The 25,186-nt window shown below is 42.4% G+C and overlaps 1 protein-coding gene across 6 annotated transcripts in view; it reads right to left on the bottom strand.

Annotated features, from left to right (window-relative positions):
* The window catches only part of LOC136881281 (CUGBP Elav-like family member 2), a 1,536,179-nt gene that overhangs the window by 507,527 nt on the left and 1,003,466 nt on the right, over positions 1-25,186 (bottom strand). Inside the window, exon 1 of one of the 6 annotated variants that reach the window (XM_067154072.2) lies at positions 21,978-22,922. The exons of the other annotated variants lie outside the window; for them this stretch is intronic. Coding sequence (XP_067010173.1) covers positions 21,978-22,131 — 154 coding nt within the window. The 5' untranslated portion in view covers positions 22,132-22,922. Of the gene's footprint in view, positions 1-21,977; positions 22,923-25,186 lie in introns of those variants that run through there. 6 annotated transcript variants of the gene reach the window in all.

Genomic DNA, 25,186 nt, shown 5'->3' with positions numbered 1-25,186 from the left:
TGAGGTATGAGTGATGCTAGTAATACCATTGCTTATGCAGCCAGTCCCTGTTATGAATGGTGTGAAAATATCGCCCATAGGGTCGGTTGGTGCATACACTTCAGTGGGCTTGGTAGACTGATATGTAATAGCAGCGGCTGGCTCGGCGAAGAAAGCAACGGGAAACTACCTCGCTCCTCATTTCCCTAGTACGCCTCTTCAGTGACGCTTAGGCTATTGATGACAGCTGTTGGCGGAGCTGCAGAGGATCAAACCAGCCTTCGGGCTGAATACCCAACATAACACTATTACTTTATAAACATTACACTTGCACCTAATTTCCCACCTAATCACTAAATTGAAGTTTTAAAAAGAAGATTTATTTTTGTCCTAGGCAATGTGTGTTTTATTGTCTAGGACAACATGGCGCGAGTATTTGTTTTGTTATGAGTCCGAACACATTTCGTCTTAGTTTGCAATGTAATAGTGTGTATGTTGGGTATTCAGCCCGAAGGCTGGTTGGATCCTCAACAGGTTCACCATTAGCTGCCATAGATAGCCTAGGTGTCACTGAAGAGGTGTACTAGGGAAATGAGTTGTGAGGTGGTTTCCCGCTGCTTTCCTCACTGAGCCAGAAGATGCTATTGCACATCAGCCTGCCAAGCCTACTGAAATGTGTGCACCAACCGACCCTATGAGCGACATCTTCACAGCATTCCTAGCAGGGACTGGCTGCATAAGGAATGGCATTACTAGCGTCACTCTTACCTCAGCCACTTTCATATTGTCTAAGCCAAAGTATAAGACTGAGAAAGATCAATGAAAGTAACAATTTTATTCTAGCCCATACTAGAAGACATAGTGCACTGAAAACACTACATCTTGCCAGCAAATAGAGACTGTGAATTCTCGGCCTACAGCTTATGGAATTCTAGCAGCTGAGGAAGACACATTTCATCTATTCTTTTCCTTTGGCCACATACTTCTCAAAATAAAATTTAAAAAACTTTGCTATTCGTCCTGGTGTGATCCATTCCTTGTTTAACAATTTAGCAATTGTATAGAATTATTTCTCTCTTTCTATTTTTGATTTATATTGACCACCCAAATATTTAAATCGAAGTGCATCAGTTCTCCTACATACCCTGAATAGTTGGCCTCTTCCATTATTTCTCCACAGAATAAAGTATGATTTCCATTATGTTTCTCTCTCAGCCTCTAGGAATTGATTTCTAGCTATCTGCTTTACGTCGCACCGACACAGATAAGTCTTATGGCGACGATGGGATAGGACAGGCCTAGGAATTGGAAGGAAGCGGCCATGGCCTTAATTAAGGTACAGCCCCGGCATTTGCCTGGTGTGAAAATGGGAAACCACGGAAAACCATCTTCAGGGCTGCCGACAGTGAGGCTCGAACCCACGATCTCCCGATTACTGGATACTGGCCGCACTTAAGCGACTGCAGCTATCGAGCTCGGTGGAATTGATTTCAATAATGAAATATCTCTTGACAGATCTAAAGTAATTAATATCCTTAAATCTGATTTAAACAATGTAGTAAAATGTAGGCTACACTTCTAAAACCGGAACAGAAAGTTAAAATTATCAATGAATTTATTTGGCCAGGATTGATATACCCACTACAGTGCGCACCTTTAACTCAGTTATCCAATACTTTTCTTAAAGATCTGCATAAAATTATAAGAAGTTCAGTAAAAGAAATCTGCTACCCGATGATACACCGAACTCCATGTAATATAGTCCAAAGAAATTCAGAGACATGCGACACCCTGCGCCGAATGGGAGGCTAACATTCAGAGCTACAATATCTGCAGTCGCTTACACCTAATTAAGGACGTACAGCTGCATCATGTACGAAAATCTTCCGATGAGCAGAACATGGCGCTCCACAAACTGAACATCAATGAAGAAATACTTCCGTCTAAAATCAATGGAAGAGAGCTGCGAGAGATAATGAGAGATCGATCTTTTCAGTTATGGTGTCAATTACCCCAGAAAAGGAGACGAGTGATTTTGTACGCCGATCACCGGAAAGCAAACTTCTGAATGTCTCGCAAAGTCACCTTTATCTTCATCCGAATATATAAAGGCTATAAAAATGTCGTGCAACTTGATCGCAGTAAGATCGGTTCCCGGCAGAACTTTCAGCTCAACCCGTTGCTGGCAAAACGGTTGCAACGACACCGAAGCACTTGGACATGGCCTGAGGTTCTGCAGGAGCACTGAATTACTGCGTAACAATCGTCACCATCGAGTAAGGACATCAATTGCTCAAGGCATGCATAGGAGGTGCACGAAGAAGTTCACTGCGTCTCTACCGACGACTCAACGAGAAGAGTTGACATCATAGCCATCAATAAGAAAGAAAATAAAGCAATGGTGTTTGATCCTATCACTCTCTTCGAGAGGGACCTGCAACAAGCCCAGGATAATACTCTTAAAGCAAGCAATTTATACACCATGTCTGCCGTATCTATCAGCTCAGTATAATATTCCTTTCTTCATCAAGAGAAGAAAGGCAAGGTTCCTTTTGAAACGCGTAGAGTGTGTTTATAATTGATTACACGGCATAAGCCCAACATATACTTCATAAATAGTTACACGGGCCGTGAAATTCTAAATGATATTACAATTTTCCTCTTGGTCAAGGATTGTTAGAGGCCTCCTCTTTGGATCCAGAGCTACCCTGCCGAAGAACACAGCAACTATCCTTCAAAAAAATTTAAAAATCCTTTTTACGACATAGAGAAAATGTTATTACACATCATAAGAGATTCTCTGGAAATCATACAGTTTCACTTATACTTTAAATTGTAATTTCCGAAAAGATATAATTTCATTATCATAATTACATAGTGCAATTTATGTATTCCGGACCTTTATGCTCACCCTCGCTGGAGGATGGGGAATTTATTTTTTTAATAAATCTTACTACCATATCCCCATGAAATGAAATGAAATGAAGTGGCGTACGGCTTTTAGTGCAGGGATGTGTCCGAGGACTTCGGCTCGCCAGGTGCAGGTCTTTCGATTTGACGTCTGTTTGGGACCTGCGCGTCGTGGTGAGGATGAAATGATGAAGACGACGCGTACACCCAGCCACTGGGCCAGCGAATTAACCAATTATGGTTAAAATTCCCGACCCTGCCGGGAATCGAACCCGGAACCCCTGTGACCAAAGGCCAGCACGCTAACCATTTAACTATATCCCCATTAGCCATCATACCACTCTCTATTACTAACAACGCATTTAAATTTATTCACACGTGCTTAAGAGGAATGGCAATTTGTTGTAACTCTAATATCTGTGCCATACAACATTCTTCTCTTGTTACTAAGTGCAAGATGATACTGAAAGCAAAATGTCTTGAACCCAACGGCATGGGTTATGATATTTTGTCACCGACTGAAAATATTATCAGTGACAACATTTTACTTTCCACGAAAATTAAAAACAAAATTCTTGGAAGGAAGGTTGTAAACGAAGCCCACGAGCCCAGAAATCGCAAAATGTCAATTTCGCTAAAATTCAGGGTTACGACATACTGCCGTTTCCTACCAGAATCTCTGACTGCTCCGTCAAATCCATTCCTATAATGCTCCATACTTTCAGGTCATTATTCTCCTTCTTGGGAAACATTTCAGACAGACGATTCTCGGTTTCTTAGTCGAACTAATGCTAGTTCCTTTACAAACCAACAAACATCTAATGATGAGATGAGGTTGCACCATAATCTGAAATTACTTCACTAATGAGGCTCCGTGCCATGAATATCTTGAATAGTCAACATCATTGGTAACACGAGGAACATTATACAAACGACGTTTTCTTACAAATGGGAGAATTGTCCTTAACTACGCAATTTATAGTGTATTCAGCTTCAAGCAAAGCACCCCCACACCAAAATAACAGAACCCAGCGAGATATACTGTAGATATTCTAGTTCACGTTCTACAAGACATTTCTGCGCATTAGACTATATTTCCAAGAGAGTACCGGCCGAGTTGGCCGCGCGGTTAGGGACGCGCTGCTATGAGCTTGCATCCGGGAGATAGTGGGTTCGAACACCCCTGTCGGCAGCCCTGAAGATGGTTTTCAGTGGCTTCCCATTTTCACACCAAGCAAATGCTGTGGCTGAACCTCAATTAAGGCCACGGCCGCTTCCTTTCCACTCCTAGGCCTTTTCTATCCCATAGTCGCATAAGACCTATTTGTACCGGTGCGACGTAAACCAGATTTTTTTTTTTTTAACTTCAAAGAAACATTAGTTTACACATTACAGCGACCGCAGGGATCCCAAGAAACTAACAATTACTCTAGTACTTGCCGTGGCACACTACCTGACATAAAAAATGAGAGACTCGAAGTGCCACACGAATCAGCGCTGGACTTTATATCTCTCGTCCCATTTACTCGGGCAGTGATTTTAAAACTGTCTTCTGCATCTCCGGTTTCATTCATTCGTTTTCTTTCATAATATTATTGTCTTACTCTTAACTAGCTACTGTGGCTGTCTTCGACAGACTGCGAGAAAAGTCTCAAGTCAAACAGACGATAAGATGTTGCTGATATTTATTGTTAGTTACGAAGAAGGCCTATCATGAAAGGTGGTTTAAATCAACCAGACACACATGTCGATCGATTAGGAAACTCCACAAATCAGAACTTTTACGTAAAGGAGATCATGTGATTCAGGCGAGAAGAGGACTGGCGGACTGACTCCGGTATCTTGGTTTGGGTACGATTCCAGTGATTTTTTTAATTAATAATTAAAAGTCTTAACAAGAAACAGTCCAAAAATATTTTTTTCTTTAAATAAATAAAATATAATAATATTTAAACTGATGTCTGCAAATATAATAATGTTGGTTGTTCAGCATCCCTTCCACTGTTGTGGATGTTAAGAGAAGCCGGGGAGTCAATCTCTTCTTGCAGTTCTTTAACGTGCCGGAAAACAACGGCACAACGGGAGATAGTGGGTTCGAATCTCACCGCCAGGAGCCCTGAAGATGGTTTTTCGTGGTTTCCCATTTTCATACCAGGCCTGTTGGGCCTGTTCCTTAATAAAGACCACGGCTGCTTCCTTTCCACACCTACCCGTTTCCTGCCCCAACGTCGCCGCAAAAGCTATCTGTGTCAGCGCGACGTAAAGCAAATTTGTAAACAAAAAAACAAAAAAACAAGTTGTGTTTAAACACTCACAAATAGCAGGCTATTTTGAAAACATAAAGCGAGTGAAAATACCACGGAGACACCTTACGTCTATCACACGCATCCGTCTCGGTCATAGCTGCTACCACTGCTGCCCAATCACCTTCAGGGGATTCGAGTAGAGGATTCCCCTATGTGCGACAAAGACCAAGAGAAAATTACCGATTTTAAATTATATCATTCTCGGTTACAGTAAATATCGACATGTGCAAAGTGTGTTATATGAAAAGAGGCCCTTATTCATGTCCACTTTCCTACAAGTATAACATGTTTAAGGTTATCTTATAATAACATTTACCTCGCACTTGCTCTGTTTTACATATGACTGATCTGAAGATTTAAATGAGACATTCATCGCCGAAGGTGGTTCTTGCGTGTGCTGTGAAATGAATAAAATGAGTTGTTTTTCCATTTGTACCGACATATTTCATCTGTTGCGTGTATTTTAGATATCGTGTTATTTTATGTAAGCCGGAATGAGTGGCTCAGAGGTTGAGGCCCTGGCCTTCTGACCCCAACTCGGCAGGTTCGATCCTGGCTCAGTCCGGTGGTATTTGAAAGTGCTCAAATACGCCAGCCTCGTGTCGGTAAATTTACTGGTACGTAAAAGAACTCCTGCGGGACTAAATTCCGTCACCTCAGCGTCTCCGTCAACCGTAAAAGTAGTTAGTGGACGTAAAGCCAATAACATTATATTATTATTTTATGTGTGGTATGCATTTTATGAACGTGTACAAAATGTTTTGCTGGCTGCACGACTAGGTTATCAGACGTCCCCGTTTTCCAGGGGATAGTCCCCAAACTTCACATTCTTTCCCTGGAGGATATTTATCATTGGAATCTCCCCAATCAGTATTCATTATTACTTTGGTTTTACGTCAACAATAACAACCCCTTACATTTTAATTGTCATTATTTAAATAAACTAAGCGAGTAACTGCGCACATTTATAGTTTCCCTTTCTGTCTTCTTCAATTGTGACCTCCCTGGTCTACTCGTAGCACCCATTGTTCTCGTTATACCCAAGTGAATAATACAGTAGTTTCGCAGCGTGTGGCTTAACGCTTTGTTTGCATCAGTCTGTAAGCACATGGCACACTTGGGTCGTGATACATGTTATTATTTTTTAATACAATAGTTTATGAAGTTTAGATTTCGCTTCGGATGCTCTACCACTGAGCTATGTTGCATTAGGTCATAGCTGTTCTGATGGAAAAGATCTAAGCTGGTCTGCACGTAACATTTCTTAGCAACACTGGCCATAAAGCATGATGAGACGGAATAAATTCGCACGAAGCTCCAAGTTGGAGACTCAAATGCAAAGTACATGGTTTACGGTCTACCCTGGAGTGGAGATGGCCGCCTCGTGGCATCTCTGTGTGCGAGAGCTTGCGGATAAGAAACCTTGACACCATGAGTGAAGGTAAACGGAACTCCGGGTAAATATTGGGTAGTAACTTATTCCTTCCCACTTTCAAAGCCAGCCAGCAAGCAAGCAAGTTTTTTACGTGACTGTTGATATAGCGACAACAGCCGAGAGATCCCCAGTTTTAGGTAGAATCCATATTGCAAGACGTGATGATCTGAAAAATCCCACATGTATTCCTCGAGAGGCCACCTTTTCAAATACAGCGTTCGTAGTTTTATGTTTGATTTGTATTTTGTTTTCAGTGGTTTAACGTCGCACTAACGCAATTGTAGGTTTTCGGCAAAGCCCCAGCATTTGCCTGGGGGTGAAAAATGGAAACCACGGAAAACCATCTTCAGGGCTGCCGATAGTGGGGCTCGAACCCTATCTCCCGAATGCAAGCTCACAGCTGCGTGCCTATAACCGCACGGTCAACTCGCCGGTTGTCAAGAATATAACCTATAACAACACTGCAATAACACGTCTTCAATAATTCTACAATACAACCGTGCAACTGAAACCGTTTCACGACCCTGCAAGCACGATCGCATGTGACCAGTTGGAAACTGATACCTCCTATTCGACGGAAACGGGACCAGTTGGAATGACGACCAATGCGCAGCTATCCGTTCTCCTCCACATGAAGGGTAACCAAACGGCTGGTTGTGCAATAGGTATCAAACTCGCGTTGCAAAACAGCCAAACCGTGTGCGGCGGGCCTAAAGTCTCGCAGGGGGGAAAAAAAGAGAAAGAAAGAATAAAAGAAAAAACCTATTTTGGTCACGTCTTCAAAAATAATGAATACAGCCTGTTACAAATAATCACAGAAGGCAAGATCGAAGGGAAACTGGGACGTCGGTGGAGTAGAGGATCCTGGACGCGAAACCTACGATAGTGACTCGACATCTCTGATACGGGGAAACACAAAATAAGAAACCTTAACTCCATGTTAGTCGCCAATCTTCTGTAAGTAGACAGTGTCGGAAGAAGAAGAAAAGAGAAACGTCGACGGAATATAAGCCCATGACTTTACTTCCACGGTCCCGTATAAATTCAAATGGTGGAGAACAAAAGAAAAAGGGTAGGAATGATATACACACACCAACATCCATCCCATTGTGGAGTTGATGAGCCACAGAGAATAAAAAAGGAATGTCTCTTACAGGCAAGAGGGAGTGTCATTCATCTTTGTTTACGTACAATCAATGATGTGAAGACTACAGAAGAACAGGTCTGCAGAAATCTCAGCAGTATATCACTGGGTTGGGTTCACGTGTACTACTATCACTTCGCTCGCGTGTCGAGTGGGACAAGCTTTACATACAGCAGATACAGTAACAGGTGCGGCCGGCTGACGACTGCAGCACTGAACAAATTTATTCCAAGGAAGAATGTGTGGTGCGTGACTTACAAACCGAGAGGACGAGACCTGGTTAAATTATACCTCAGGAGTTTTCATACAGAATTTCCTCAAATTCAAGAAAGATTGGATCAAAAGTGATAAGATCTATACTTTTAAAATCTGACATTTCACCCTCTAAGATTTTTTCATTCAGTGAAATGTTAGTCACGTCAGGCTTTTAAACCTAGCTGACAGACGGTTCAGTTTGATGTACTTATTCCGATATTTATACTCTGCATAATTGTTATTTCTTTCTAATTTGAGTGTTTATAAAGGGGGTTGACCATACTTCCTATTTGACGATATCATCAACACTCTGATGTATTTATTTATATCAGCGACTCAAAATATTGCATTATAGACACTGAAAATTCGTCTAAATCTTTTGTCATACAATAAATAAATAGCATCACCACTAAGTCCTGCTTCTTGGCTGAATGATGAGCGTACTGACCATCGGTTCAGAGTGCCCGGGGTTCGATTCCCGGCCAAGTTGGGGATTTTAACTTCGTACGGTCAATTCCTAGGACACTCCAGCTATTAAAAGCCATATGCTAAATAAATAAATAAATAATAAATAAACAAATCGCAAGGCGAGATTAAACGATACCTAGCAATTTTTGCAATGATCTTTTCCCCTCATTTTCAATTTGGATGGTGACATTTAGTGTTTCGAATAATTTGCCATTTACTTTAACAAAATAATTGGTTCTTAAATTTCTTGTCGCTGAGCCTCTGACTTCTTAGGGGGTAAAGTACGCCTACATCTTTGCATTTACTGAACGACGCCCTATAGGACAACTTGAAGCAATGCCTGTGTTTAATTGTAAGAACACCCCTGGCAGTTACTGACATTCCACGATATGTCTGAAGTGTTTGGAAGTACTTGAAAGGTGAGGAAGTACCTCAGCCAGCACTGGTGTGCTACGGTTTCCTCTGTAGTAGAACAGAAAAATTTTATTTCATCAACACTTAATTTTCTCCCCTTTCTACATCCATGCCTATAGAATGTAATGATTACAATTTTATTTCACAAAGTAAATTACGAGCAAAATTACATTTTGTAAAATGTAACAATTACAAGTTATTAAAACAAAGTATGCGTCACAAGTAATTCGATTAATTGTATTCAATTACTTCCAAACTCTGGTTCTCAATTCTCCAGCAACTAGGAGAGAAGACGAAAGAAAACAACAGAAATAAGCACAGGGCATGCGTCTCGTTGGCTGAACGGTCAGCGTACTGGCCTTCGGTTTAGAGGGTCCCGGGTTCGATTCCCGGCCGGTTCGGGGATTTTAACCTTAATTGGTTAATTCCATTGGCACGGGGGCTGGGTGTATGTGTTGTCTTCATCATCATTTCATCCTCATCACGACGCGCAGGTCACCTACGGGAGTCAAATCAAACGACCTGCACCTGGCGAGCCGAACCCGTCCTGGGATATCCCGGCACTAAAAACCATACGACATTTCATTTCAGCACAGGGCATGGTTACAGCCAGATGAGTAAGCAAAACATTGCAATTCACGTTCTCATGGTCTATCAATGAAGTTTTAATTAAAGTATTTTCCAAATCATTTAGCTCTGATAGGAAAACATGAAACCAGAAGTTTGCTGCTGAGAATTATCTACTGGTAATCGACCTGCCAGAGAACCCGTTTTTGAGTACGGTAATTTTCATCAGATCTTTTGTCAGTTTAAATTACAAGTATGGGTAAATACATAAATCATTCACTGACAGATCCGCTATCTAGTTTACCTCAATGATGAGATTGCACGTTTGGACGAAAGTATTACGAGGCTGAGCCGATCTCCGTTACTGAAACCGACTAGAAGCTGTCCTTTATTATCAAGTACATAATTACGAACTAGTCTTAGGTTATAGTCTGAAGATCCGAAATAACTTTCCTATAAAGCCTAGTTTAGTTTCTGTAATTGCAGCAGTATTGCCATCTAGGGGAAATGAGTGACAGTAGAAGAGACAAAGCACACTTAACTAACAATAAGTAGTCTGTCAGTGTTAAGGTTCTTGTTGGCCATCCTACCGCTCCCTTCTGCTAAGCTCTTCAACGATTCCTTTTTCTCCCTCATTCTTCGAGTGTAACAACCACCATCGCCATGTAATTCGGTGCCATGACAACTGAACAATATTACCATGTAAGCAGTGCCTCGCCTTTGATCGACTACTACTTGTTAAGAGTCATCAATCCACAGACTGGTTTGATGCAGCCTTCCATGTTACCCTATTCTATGTGAACCTTTTCGTTTCTACGCAACTACTACATTCTATATCTATTCTAATCTGTTCGTTATATTCCTGCCTTGGTCTACCTCTGCCGTTCTTACTGCCTACACTTTACTCAAAACAAACTGAACAAGTCCTGGGTATCTAAGATGTGTCCGTTCAGTCTCTTCTTGTGGTCAAATTTCGCAAACTCGTTCTCCTATTAGCGATTCCATTCAGTGACACTACATTCATCATTCGATCTACCCATGTAACCTTCAGCATTCTTAAACACATTTCACAAATGCCTATCCTCTTTCTTTCTGAGTGAGCTAGTTACTGCTTATGTTTCACTTCCGTACAATGGCGCTCCAGGTGACGGCGTATGAGACTATTGATGATGATCTGTCCATGGGTTGGCGACGTTAAGCCTTGAGCACACCCCTTGATGCTATTCGACAGGAATAGGCTGTGTCGGCTCCGAGTTTCACCCTCTGCCTTCCTACTATCACATACTAACACGTCATTGATTTCGACGCCTATGATGAGGTTGACGTCAGGAAGGGAATCCGGTCATAAAAACTCGCTACGAAGATTCAAGTCTCTTCATACCTAACCCCGTAGTGAACGTGCGTGTACACACACACACACACACACACACACACACACACACACACACACACACACACACACACACACACACACACACACACACACACACACACGCTGCTGCTCCAAACAAAAGACTTCAAAAACATCTTTCTAAATCATATATCAGTGTAGGAAAAGAGCAAATTTCTTAATAAAAGTCAAGTCTGCATTTTAAGTCGTCCTAACTTACCCCATCTAGTTATTCTACTACCCTAGTAACAACATATTACATATTTATCCTTTAAGGCTTCATTTCCTATTCGTCGGTGGACTCAACATAAGATTCTAATTAGTGAATATCTCCATTATTCAAGCTTGTAAGATGCATCAGGTTCACAAGATTGAAAATTGAATTATCGGCTTTTTGTTTTTTTACAATTTTATTTTACGTCGCCCTGACACAGATAAATATTATGGCGACGATGGCATAGGAAAGGCCTAGGGGGAGTGGGATGGAAGTTGCTGTGGTCTTAATTAAGGTTCAGCCCAGCATTTGCTTGGTGTAAGAATCGGAAACCAATCTTCAGAACTACCAACAGTGGGGCTCGAACCCCACTACCTCCCGGATGCAAGCTGACAGCTGCACGCCCCTAACCGCACGGCCAACTCACCCGGTTCCGGTTAATTTTGTAAATTATCAGACCTATGTGGTTCTCAGCCAGACAATGAAGGAATACTGAAAGAGGAGAAAACAGAAGGCCCAAATGACAAAGACGACAACACTTTAGATAGAACTAATACCTTCCGGAGATATGTGGGAGTTTATGTAAAATAGAATAATGCTGAATATTTTCGTGATTTTTCCTGCGAAAACAAGAGTATTTGGAAACCAGTTTGGCTGATGGTTTCATGCAAGTTAATGGTGGAATCGACAGCGATGTTAGAGCGCGAGTCACAGCAACGTGGTCAAGGTGGAGGGAAGTTGCAGGTAACCTGTGTAACCGTAGAATTCCAATCCACGTGAAGTCAAAGATCTACGGAACTGTTGTACGTCCTGTGGCATGCTGGCCCACGGCCAAGACTACTGTAAGTCGACTTCAGGCAATGGAAACGCACATGGCTCGCTGGACAATGGACGTCTCTATCTCAATGATCTCATCGGAAACGACACACTCAGGCAGAGTTTGGTATCGCGCCCCCATTCAAGATAAAATGCGAGAAGGGCGGCGAGGGCCTTATGTTCAGCGCCTGGAACAGTCTTTCATTCCCGAGGTCATTTTACCCAAAATCTGACTCCATTTAAAGCAATTTTATGTAGTATATACATGCATATTTCGGATATTTTTTATTCTTTTGCTCATTTTAGTGATATAAGGTCATATCTGATTATATTTTGAGCATTTCTGTTTAAATTGAGACGTCTTTTTTTAACAAGGTGCGTGTTTTCTGCGTAGTAGATGTATTTTTCTTTATTTTGCCGAAACAGGTATCAGATTCAGAAGACATGATTCCGAGAAAGAGATGCTGTACGAACGAACCCCAGTGACGGTGGTGTCGTTCCATTTGCGATCAGTCAGGTAGAATACAAAACTAAATTATTTTTGACGTGTTGAGCATTGTCCCATTTGCGATCACTCTGATCAGTGAGAACATAATGACTTATAAACACTCGGGTTGCCGTGAGGGAATTCCCTACTGAAGGACTAGAACAGGTAGACAGCCCTCAAGTAACTGGCGAAAACTGCGTACTAGGATTCTGTTGCTGAAACTCGTTAAATTACTTATGTTTAACGTTTGAGTCGGATGTGTTAATATCGGGACAGACTAAATATGACTCAAATGAACCTTTTATGGGTACGATGCGCATTGGTACCACCCAAATATCACTGTAAAATTTGTCACTAATGGAACATAATAATTGCTTTTACACATATCAAGTGAAAAATTCCTGGCAAATTAAGAAATACAGTCGTTATTTGAGAAATATGAAAATATACTTAAGGCTTGTAGACAGGACTGGTTTATGACGTACTGCGCTGCTGGTGCCGTCTTTTGTTACTTTCTTCAGGTCCAGGGCTAGCGCCGTGGAATGGGAGTGCTATGTCTGTAGATTCTCATTATCTTTGTCCATATGACTAGAGCGGCCAGTTCAAACAGCAAAATGGAGGTCAACAGAAAAATAGCATGATCTCTGGACCAATAAATATTTTTATTTATGTTCGAACGGAAGTAGCTCGATCCCTGGACCAATAAATCACTAGTCCACTGAATTTTTCTTATGTACATTGGCCATACCATTTTGTCGCCTATTAAATATTGCATATCGCGATACAATTCATGAAATGATAATGTTTGACAAGTGAAACAATGAAACAAAAGCAAAGAACTTCAGTGAACACAGATATCACACACGAAATCGTTGAAAGTGTAAGACAAAAGACATACGTGTGTCCTGTGAGCGCAACACCAAATGTACTTGTAAAGTGGTAAAGTACATATACATAATATTCTCCAAAAATCAAATATTTCTTAATTTGCCAGGGATTTTTCACTTGATATGTGTAAAAGCAATTATTATGTTCCATTTGTGACAAATTTTATAGTGATATTTGGGTGATACCAATACCCCTTTTATTTATGGTTACCACATGGATGCGGGTGTAAAGGCAGTCAAATGAGTTTTTAAAAACAGGACAAAAGGAGGGCGTATTAAAACCGTTGAATGTAACACTTTTCAATCTCAAAACAGATATTTTTCTGTAACACTTTACTTCCTAGAAAGTTCTACGCTTTTTGAAGCAATTGCAGCTCATCTCCAACTTAGCAATAAACTTACTCTTTCTTATACAGTAGGACACACTATTAAATGAATGCTTAAACAATGCTCAAATTGTTCAAACTGACACGTTAAGTAAACAACTGCTCAAAATATAATTAGCCTACTTTCATTTATCTGTATGTATGTGTACCACTTAGTCTCGTTTCTTGATACGGGGTCGGACATGAGACGGATTTATACTTCCACGGCCAGATGCCCTTCCTGGCACCAACCTCGGTTGAGAAGCTGATGACGATGAAATGGCTTATGGCGAATAAAATTGGGTAAGGAGGTGCGAGGAATCGGCTGTAGCCTATGGATGGAAACTGTCCCGGCATATTCCTGGAAGTGAAAACATGAAACCACAGGACAGCCGACGGTGGCGATTCGAACCCACGTGGCTCCATAACCGTAGCGCGTTAAGACGCGGCCACTCAGCCTACTTTCACCTATATAAATATAATTATAATTTTCTCCGTACGCTCGGATTAGATGAACAAAATTCCAAAAGTTCATCTTAAGAAAATGTTTAGATTAAAATAAATTTAAGAAGTAATAATTCTATAATGATAGTGCAAAAAGATCCATTGTTAGCGCCAGTCAGAACTGCGTACCTTCGTAATTTTGTTATGAGTCTGTATTAACACCTCGCACCAGCCTCAAGATAGGGGGGTCAAGCAACCCATGGACGTCATGGACCTGCACAAGTAACCGTACTCAATTGAAGACCTTGTTGCCCGTTTGGTATTAGTCAAGTTTCAAGGCGTAAGACATCGTCGTAGAAAACTTTCGAATATCAGAATCTTTTCCGTACCTTCCAGTAATCCTTTCTATCCATCCCCTATTCAACTTTTCCCTTTCCACTTCTAAATTCAAGTCCGTCTTCAGAATCTTATGATTAGATTTCTCAACTTCAGATTTTAATTACTTGATGAGATCGTTCACTCTGGAGTGTGGTCTTCTAAACCGACTGTTCAGTTTATGATTCCATCCTTTAACTGAATGTTTCGTCCTATGACGTCACCGGTAGCAGTTCCGTAATTCAGGTGGTACTTGGGGATTTTGTAGCGGTTGTTCCACGAAGTAGTCAAGGAATTAGACGAGCTTTTCTCCTTCTGGTGCTCGCCCGTGGATATATAGCCAGCCTTCAACATTTTCAGACTTGAGAACAGCGAGGCAGCACACATTTGTGCACAATCTTCACATCTTAATTTTCCTTGTGTAGTGTAGTCATACCAATATGCTGAACACTCCTCCAGAGACATTGCGTAAAATGTAAAAATGAAAAACTTCCGCGGATATTGAATGAGGGAATATATCTCCTTTACGGCGGAAATAGCCGACGTTTCAAAATAAGTATATACCGTCTCAGGCTTCCAACCGGGTAATTCTCGTAGAAGCAATCACATCATCCGTAAATAAGTTTCTTTCTGTCAGGAAGAAGAGCGAATACGACTGGTGCAACATTTGTTTCATCTTCTGTACCTCCCAGATTAACATGTATGGAATAGATTTGATTAAACTGACTACTGCAGCTTTTGAATGTCCCATCCATGAAGAAATGCTTTTCTGTTCTCAAAATCTCCTTTCCTTTGCCTCCACCGAACACCAACAACCTATCTTTTGCACCATCATCGGTCAGGAGAAAATTCTCCCCGTCAGACATTTTTACGATTTCCTCACGAAGAACAACCTCCTCGGAACTTCTTGGCCAATCTTTAAATTGTACAACTGCGACGTCCTTGTAACGAATTCATAACCCTTGTTTAGTAAATGCTGAACTTCTTCGTCAAATACCTGAGAAACTGCCGCACTGTTGTCCTCACGCGATCGCTTCTTTGCTCGAAATATAGCTCTCTTTACATCCAAGTTCGCCTCGTCAGGAACGCAATGATGATCGATCATTCTCACTACTGTGTCGTTTTGACACACTAGTCTTCCTTTACGCTGGGGTTTCTTCTGTTTCAAACATACCCATGTCACCAAACATCCTTGACTTTCCCATACATTTCTGTAAGAGTATCCTTCACGGTATATAAAGCACAAGGGTGCGGCCAGTATCCAGTAATCGGGAGATAGTGGGTTCGAGCCCCACTGTCGGCAGCCCTGAAGATGGTATTCCGTGGTTTCCCATTTTCACACCAGGCAAATGCCGGGGCTGTACCTTAATTAAGGCCACGGCCGATTCCTTCCAATTCCTAGGCCTTTCCTATCCCATCGTCGCCATAAGACATATCTGTGTCGGTGCGACGTAAAGCAAATAGAAAGAAGAAAAAAAGCACAAGGCTTGCCTCAAGAAAAATCTCACAATGGACTCCATGTCGTAAGTAAGAACGCAGATAACAAAAGCTACATTAACGACGGATGTCTACAGCTGGAATAAGTATGTTGAAAACTATAGAATAATGTTACCTCAAAAAACGTTCAAGACAGAGGGAACGGGTAGGTTATCCTATCTGGAGTACTACTTAATTAGCTGTCCCCCTTCTGCATGGACGCTGGAAAACCCTGATAGAATGCTGATAATTTTACAGTGATCGCAAATGCAACACGAACTCTTCTTTCTTCGCATTCTTGTTTTCCACTGTAATGTGAGTGATCACAAATGGGACAACTTTGGCTGTGATCGCAAATGGGACACAACCGTGACGGTATCCCTGAAGTGGTTTTTGCGTGGTTTCCCATTTTCACACCAGGAAAATGCTGGGGCTGTAACTTAATTAAGTCCACGGCCGATTCCTTCCCCAACCTAGCTCTTTCCTGCCCCATCGTCGCCATAAGATCTATCTATAGGTGGTGTTGATCAGACGATCAGTTTTGTATCCGCTCTGCAACATGCAGGTATTCGTGCGAGTTTTGTGTAAATCTACTGTCAGTTAAATCAGTACGAACATTGTTAAAAATGAGTAGGCTAAGACGTAGATACTGTCAAATCTACTTGTTATCCCTTAAAACACGAAACCAGTATCGAAAATACTCGTGGTGAAGAGGATCACAAAACCAAAACCGCAGATACATGGGGTCAAAAGGAAATCGGCTCTGATATAATCACTGGCTCGGCGAAAGAAAGGAGTGGATGGTAGCGACGAGAGTATATCGGAGCGTAATTTAAAAGTGTGGAAGCTGCTCTAATAGGCACCTACATGGGGAGTACCGGCACATTTTCTCTCAGAAAAAAAAAAAAAAAAGCAGAGTTTTCAAGCATATGTTGAACACAAACATGTACACACAGATAGAACCGGACTCTCACAAACACACAACCCAGGGTGGCTGATGGCAACAATATTCTTAATTCATACATGAAGTGTTAGACTATCACATCTTAGTTTCAACCGAACCCGCGGTCTAGGGGTAGCGGGCCTGGCTCTTCCCTGGGGGGCACGAGTTCGACTCCCGGCAAGGTCAGGGATTTTTTAAACCTGTCTTGTATTTCAACGCGGCTTTACCATTAGAGAGTAGAACACTCACTGTCAAAAACAAATAAACGCGTTATGAAATCCTCAAAATGATCAGGTCCACTATTAGCCATTATTCTGGTAGTCATCCTAGTCGTTGACTTATTCCTTAGTCTCGTGATCTCCTGCACGTATTATGTTCTTGATATCACTGCACCCGAGTTTTCGCCTTCATCAATGAACACGAAAGGGATTATCCCCTGATCATCTTCACTTCGTCTAATAATAATAAGAAAGCAGGCCTCCAGATCTCCTTTCAGAAAAAGAAATTCATTACAAACAACAAACTGGCGCCAAGTGAGCTAGAAGGGACTCACGGAAAAGTCAAGCGGGTTGAAAAAATTGAGTATCTTGGTAAATCGATAGAACCTAACATGCCCGAAAAGGAAACCTTTGCATCACGTATGAATAAAATTGAAATGGCTTACCATCTTACTAACAATGTCTATACGGTAACAAAAGATCTGTATCTCAGAATGCAAAAGTAAACACTAATGCACTGTCATCTGACTAGAGGCTCTATATGCAGCTGAATGTCTCGCCATGAACAATAAAGGCATGATAGAGAAATTGGAGGCTAAGGAGAAGATTTTGAGGAAAATCTTAGGTCCAGTCAAAAACGGCACAACCAGGAGTTGTACTCGCATTGTGGAGAAAATAACCGACGTGATGAGGAAGAGGATTATTTTTTATGGACACATGGCCCGAATGAAGTCAACACGGTTAACCAACCGCATTTTCACTTTCCTCCAAGAGAAAAAGGCAAAGGGAGCATGGTTGAGCCGAAGCAGAAAATTGGAAAGGCATGGATGAAAGAGCGAAAGGAGCAACACCGTCTACGAATGAAGGAATACTGGACCAACATTAAAGCTCAAAGGAAACGGTTGAAATGACGTGGTCCTTAGTTGCCCGAAACGAAATAATAATAATAATAATAATAATAATAATAATAATAATAATAATAATAATAATAATAATAATAATAATAATAATAATAATGGTTTTTACGTCCCAACTTTTTGACGGTTTTCGGAGACGCCGATGTGCCGGAATTTCGTCCCGCAACAGTTCTTTTACGCGCCAGTAAACCTAGCGACACGAGGTTGACGTATTTGAGCACCTACAAATACCACCGGACTGAACCAGGATCGAACCTGCCAAATTGGTGTCAGAGCCACCCAGCCCGGCTTCACTTAGTCTACCCATCGTCGAGCTGTTCTTCAAAGAGGTCTCTGGCCTTCCACATTGCCTTACACAGTCATCTTCGTGGCCTTTGCTCAACTATTTAGTGGATTAAGCCCAGTTTTACGGTCGGATGCCTTTTTCACGCAAACTATGTAGAGAGTTTCAGTGGTGATTTAAGCCGAGCTTCTGTGGTGTAGTGGTTAGCGTGACTAGCTGCCACCCCGGAGGCCCGGGTTCGATTCCCGGCTCTGCCACGAAATTTGAAAAGTGGTACGACGGCTGGAACGGGGTCCGCTCTGCGTCGGAAGGTCAACTGAGTAGAGGGGGTTCGATTCCCACCTCAACCATCCTGGAAGTGGTTTTCCATGCCGGGATGGTACGTAACTTAAGAGCACGGCCGCTTCCAATCCTCCCACCCATCTCACAAGGCCACTGTTCAGCATAGCAGGTGAGGCCGCCTGGGAGAGGAACTGGTCCTCCTCCCCAGTTGTATCCCCAACCCAGCAGAGACAGCAGAGGTGGGAGGGTAAAAAATTAAGAAGATTTGGCCGTGCTATTAGGGGCGTGCAGCTGTGAGCTTGCATTCAGGAGATAGTGGGTTCGAACCCCACCGTCGGCAGCCCTGAAGATGGTTTTCCGTAGTTTCCCATTTTCACACGAGGGAAATTCTGGGGCCATAAGACCAAACTGTGTCGGTGCGACGTAAAGTAACTTGCAAAAACAAAAACACCTACTTTTACGGTTTTTGGAAATGCTGAAATGCTGGAATTTTGTCCCGTAGGAGTTCTTTAACGTGCCAGTGAATCTACCGAGACGAGGCTAACGCATTTGAGCACCTTCAAATACCACCGGACTGAGCCAGGATCGAACCTGCCAAGCTGGGGTCAGAAGATCAGCGCCTCAACCTTCCGAGCTACTCAGCTCTGCATAAGAGACGCGGTGTACAGTGAAAATGTGATTACGAACAACAATAATGTTATTTAAAAAATATATATATTTAATTTTTCTTAACACCTCACTGATCTCCATTTTCACTCCTGGCCAAGAAAAAGGAGAGTTGAACAAAATTGTTTCCACTTCTAATACTCCAGCAGACCACTATGTAGCATGCAGTTCTGCATAACGTATTTTCGTATGTGTACCAGCCCTTAACGATTTCCGGCTTGGTACCACGTGGATATCAGAAAAGAAAGTACCAAACTGTAAAAACTTTCCACCAAATATTAAAATTTGGCTTCAGTACGTTCATAACGTATTCGTAGCTTGTGATTACACATGCTTCGTACATTCTCAAGGGCACCGACGTGCAGATATGCATGCCTGGGTCTATGAGCCACGCCCCCTTTGCCATATTCACAATATAAAATATTCTTCGGACGCAAGTCTTCATTTTGAATATAAAGGAATTTTTCTGGAGTGAATGCGTGATGCCGTTAAAGTCAGAACGAATGTAAAGCAACAGCTCATATCCAACGCATCCGAATGATCACAGCAGTGGACGCGGAAGGAAGTCGTGCGTTAGAAACACCTCCCAGCTGAACAGTGGCGAAATTTTCCTTCTTTATATGGGTCTAAAATTAAAAATCAAAATGTCTACTCTTTAATAATTGTACGGTATATCTATCCTCCTCCATCCCAGTTGCAATTCAGGTCCTCTTTTAAATCACAAGGGCATATAGACGGAAATAGTCCAGGAAGGAAACACTTTTAAAGACAGTTTCAAAGACATTTTTGAAAACAGTCTCCGAGAGCGATTCGGGCTTCTTTTCTTTTTCAGCGAGGATAATGCTTTATGTTTATGTATGTTGTTTTGTGTACTGTACCATACGCTAATATCCCCCTGTGGGCGGGGGCGGTAGAATAACACCCACAGTATCTCCTGCCTGTCGTAAGAGGCGACTAAAACGGGCCCCAGGGGCTCTGAACTCTGGAGCGTGGATTGCCGACCACGGAGCCCTTAGCTGAGTCCTGGCATTGCTGCTGCTGCTGCTACTCCTTACTTGTGCCAGGCTTCTCGCATTCATCTAGCCTATCCGACCTTACTTGGTCAACTCTTGTTTTTTCCCCGACCCCGACCCTATTAGGTTTCTGAGGGATAAAGAGTTCATATTCATGCCCTTCGTGGCCCTCGTCTTTCTTTAGCCGATAGCTTCATTTTACGAAGTATCGGATCCTTTCCATTTTCTCTCTCTGATTAGTGTTATATAGAGGATGGTTGCCCAGTTGCACTTCCTATTAAAACAATAATCACCACCACCACCACACGCTAATAATAACAATAATAAGGAGAAGAAGAAGAAGAAGTCACGATAAAGCTGCGTATTATTATTTACTTTTCAAGAAACGATTCCAATATGTAAATGAGGAAAGGTAAAAGTACTATCACACTAGCAACACTGTAGGTGAATGAACTATAATGTTTAAAAATAGAACAACAAACATGAACAGAAGTGGGTACAATCTAGAGTTTTCACATCCATTCGCTAATAATTAATGATATTTGTTCAATATCGCCCGGCTCCTTAGCTGAATGGCCAGCTTCTTCGAATGAGAAGGCACTGGGTTCGATTCTAGGCCGAGTCGGGGATTTTAATAATAATGTTATTTGTTTTACGTCCCACTAACTACTCTTTTACGGTTTTCGGAGACGCCGAGGTGCCGGAATTTAGTCCCGCAGGAGTTCTTTTTACGTGCCAGTAAATCTACCGACACGAGGCTGACGTATCTGAGCACCTTCAAATACCACCGGACTGAGCCAAGATCGAACCTGCCAAGTTGGGGTCAGAAGGCCAGCGCCTTAACCGTTTGAGCCACTCAGCCCGGCACCGGGGATTTTAAATGCCTATGGTTAATTACTCTAGTTCGGGTACTGGGTGTTTGTGTTCATCTAAATGCGTAGGCCTATTCCTTTATCTAAAAAACACAACGCACTACCAATCCCCACAGAAACAGGCAATTGTGGATACATCTCACCACATAGGGTTGGTGTAAAGAAGGGCATCCAGAAGCAAAACTGGGTCAGATCCACAGAAGTGCTGATCCCAGAAAATTGAGAAAAGTCCAGGAAGAAGAAGAAGAAGTGTTGAACGTCCCACCGGTAGACGAGTTGTTGCATTTAAATAGGCCTACCCTCAATTTGCGTTCTAATAAAAGACTGCATGGTGTATACTGAACGTACGAATTTAAAGAACAGTGTTTAAGAATATGAGTCATCTGATCATCTTCACTCTCTGAAAAATTACGGAACTTAGGCAGCTGATTTTATTTCAACGTACGAACATTACAAAGCTGGACAGAGCCTCTCACTCCAGGTAAATGCTGCTACGATTGTAGCTTATTATACAAATATACAGAACTGTGTAAAATAACGTCATTTAATCTTTTTTTTTTTTACTTTCTGGTTAAATTACGGAAGTTTAGGCAGTTGTTTTATTACAAGAGGAAGAAAATCGCCAAGCTGGACATCGCGTCACGGTTGTCTCAGGCTGTGTGCCAAATTATATGCGTTCCATACACACATTTATGTCTACGGATCTTGTGTACCCCCCCCCCCCGGCCACTCACACACAATAATATTAATAACAATGCCCACGTGAACTTGTTTGATCCTCGGGCCCACAGAAAAGCGGCAGGCATTAAAACGTTCCCTATTTCTGCAAGATAACTGACACGCCTCCTTACCTGGCATGGAATACGGCATCTGTTGCTGATAATAAGCCGCCGTCGGTTGAACCAGGTAATAACTTGGCCTCAAGGAGTAATAGGCCGGCAGTTCAACACCTAGGGGTTGGTACGGGTTGTAGTAGTAGTGACGACGGCTCGACTTCATAATCATGTGACGTCACAGGACGTCGGGACGCCATGCAAAACGAGCAGCGACGACCATCTTACTACCAACGACGACGACACCCACCCATCTCCGCCATTCACAAGTCACTTAATATGAAGCACAAATTAATATCTGGTAGCCACAAAGAGTTGAGACCGAAGGCCAGTTTTTGGACAAGGTATGCGTCCTTGTTGCACTGCAGTTCTTATAATATTGATAAAGTTGGTACCACTCTTTTCTTCTTTACGCTAAGAAGGCCATACACACTCGAATGTCAAAGATTTAAAGAAAATCGGCTCCTAAATCACATACACAGTAAATGTAGTGTCAGTGAAATTGTTCTATTTCATTAGAGAATACTAGCGGAAACTTATTGAAAACATTGCACTAAACTGTCAACATATCGTGATCCGTCCGTGATATACAAAAAAAAAATTATTAAAAACAGGTAATCAGTACGATTGGTATACAGTATTTACCCGACACAGTTACAATAAGCGCTCCAACAATTATTTTACGAAAAGTTTTTCTTGATGCACTTCAGAGCACATTAAATTCACAAACGTGCTTAAAATTAACAGCAGAGTACTTATAATTCCGATTAAGATATTGCACAAGTCTTTAATTCACACAATGCGAGAATACATGAAGTGCGAGACGACGGCACACTGACACACAACGTTCCCGGCAGGGCGCGCGCGCACGACTGATGGAGTCGAACAGGCACCAGGTATCTCAGTGACACATAGGACACACACATACACATTGAAACACGCTCGGTGTAGGTTCTCTCTCAGTACATCATGTCGCAAGCAAAGAGCATCTAATAGGAAGAAGGAAAATACATTCGAGCGCGGCCAGTAGTGAGTAGTGAGCGCACTCTATGGTGCTACGGTAAGAATAGCAATAGCACGGCGCGGTAATGAAGAGTGCACTAGCAACGTCACGGCCCGGAAGTACAGTCACGGAAGAGAAAATCGGCCAACGTAACAGCTGTTTTTCGTAGCCAAGCCCATTTTACGCAATGATGCAACTGCTCGCTATATAAACATCCTCCTTCCTCTCGCAATAGCCTGCACTTGTCAACAGTAATTTAAAGAACAATTTCACAGATCTTGTTCGTACAGGTGACTAACAGCGCACTTCTGGGAAAAGTGCTTGTTATCCAGGACTGCTACTACGTATTTTATTACTACAGAGGAACTTCATTAATACGAACTTGTAGACTTCAGATAGGAACTCAAATTAACCATGAAATCTAATTAATCAATATAACACACCGTGCTTACCCGAATTTCGCATTCAAAATGATCCATACTTTGTAATGTTTCCTCGAGTTGCAATGACAGAAAAATGCGGCGGAAAAATAACATACCATAAAACTGACAATGGCATTTTATCATAAAAGCACACTTCAAAAACATTTATTCATCACACTACAAACATTAATGAATGCTCCGTGTATATGTTTGTCTACCCCTTACTCTAGTTTCTTGTTACGGGTTCGGGGATGGGGTGAGATGAAATGATACGGCATGTTTTACGACCGGATGCCCTTCCGGACGCCAACATGAGTTGTTTGTTTTTGCTATTTGCTTTACGTCGCACCGACACAGATAGGACTTACGGCGACGATGGGATAGGAAAGGCTTAGGAATGGGAAGGAAGAGGCCGTGGCCGTAAGTAAGGTACAGCCCCAGCATTTGTCTGGTGTGTAAATGGGAAACCACCGAAAACCATTTTCAGGGCTGCCGACAGTGGGGTTCGAACCCACGATCTCCCGGATGCGACCTCACAGCTGCGCACCCATAACTGCACGGCCAACTCGCCGGTGCCAACATCAGTTGAGATGATGGTAGTAGTGGTGGTGATTATTGTTTTAAGAAGAAGTACAGCTGGACAGCCATCCTCTAACACAAATCAGAGGATAAACATGGAAGGGATCCGACTCCTCAAAAAATGAAGGTATCGGCCAAAGAAAGACGAGAGCCGCGGAGGCCTCGAATGCTCTAATACCGTCGGGTTCGGAAAAGAACAAGGGATGACCAAGGGATGTCGGATAGGACAGATGAAAGTAAGGACTACTACAACTAATCCCAAACCAAACCCCGTGACACATCTCCGAAGGGCCATGGCCTACCACGTGACCGCTGCTCATCACGAAGGCCTGCAGATTATGAGGTGTCGTGTGGTCAGCACGACGAATTCCCTCGGGCGTTATTCTTGGCTTCCTAGACCGGAGCCGCCATCTCACCATCAGATAGCTCCTCAACTGTAGTCACGTAGGCTGAACTGACCTTGAACCAGCCTTCAGATACAGGTACAAATCCCTGACCTGGCCGGGAATCGAACCCGGGGCCTGCGGGTAAAAGGCAAGCACGGTACCCCTAAACCGCGGAACCGGTCTTACTACTACTACTACTACTAAATGTTCTCATTCATCTCCTGAAGGGGGAGGCGGGCCTCCTAGACGGAGACGCCGTCTCTCAGGTCAGGAAATTTGTATCGGAAAAGATATGCGTTTAAGGTGAGAGGTGAGTGGAAACAATGCTAGGACACAGCTGAGGGCCCCATGGACGAAAACTCACACTACCAAGTTAAGAGCCCCTACGGCCCATCAGGAGCTAATGAAGACGAAATGAGTGATAGAGAATGAAACTGTGTAATGAGATGGAAGGAAACGGCTGTGGCCTATAGGTAGGAACTGCCCCCGGAAGAGAAAATGAGAAACCACAAAATATCATTCTCAGGACAGCCGACGCTGGAGTTCGAACCCAGGCATCTTCCAAATGCAGAGCTTGGCTCTATAGCCGTAGCACATCAACACGCGTGGCCACTCCGCTCGGTTTTTAATGCTTCATAACTTGTTAAAATAGTTGGAATTTTACTTTGTTATCCAGAAAGGAGTGAGGCAAGGCTGCACTTTGTCCCCCCTCCTTTTCAATGTTTCCATAGAACAGGCAGTAAAGGAAATCAAAGAAGAATTTGGAAAGGGAATCACAATCCAAGGAGAGGAAATCAAAACCTTGAGATTTGCCGATGATATTGTTATTTTATCTAA

The sequence above is a fragment of the Anabrus simplex genome, chromosome 9 (assembly GCF_040414725.1).
Source record: "Anabrus simplex isolate iqAnaSimp1 chromosome 9, ASM4041472v1, whole genome shotgun sequence".
Lineage (NCBI taxonomy): Eukaryota > Metazoa > Arthropoda > Insecta > Orthoptera > Tettigoniidae > Anabrus > Anabrus simplex.
Note: the sequence above shows the minus strand (reverse complement) of the source record. Positions and strands in the feature narration are given on the sequence as shown.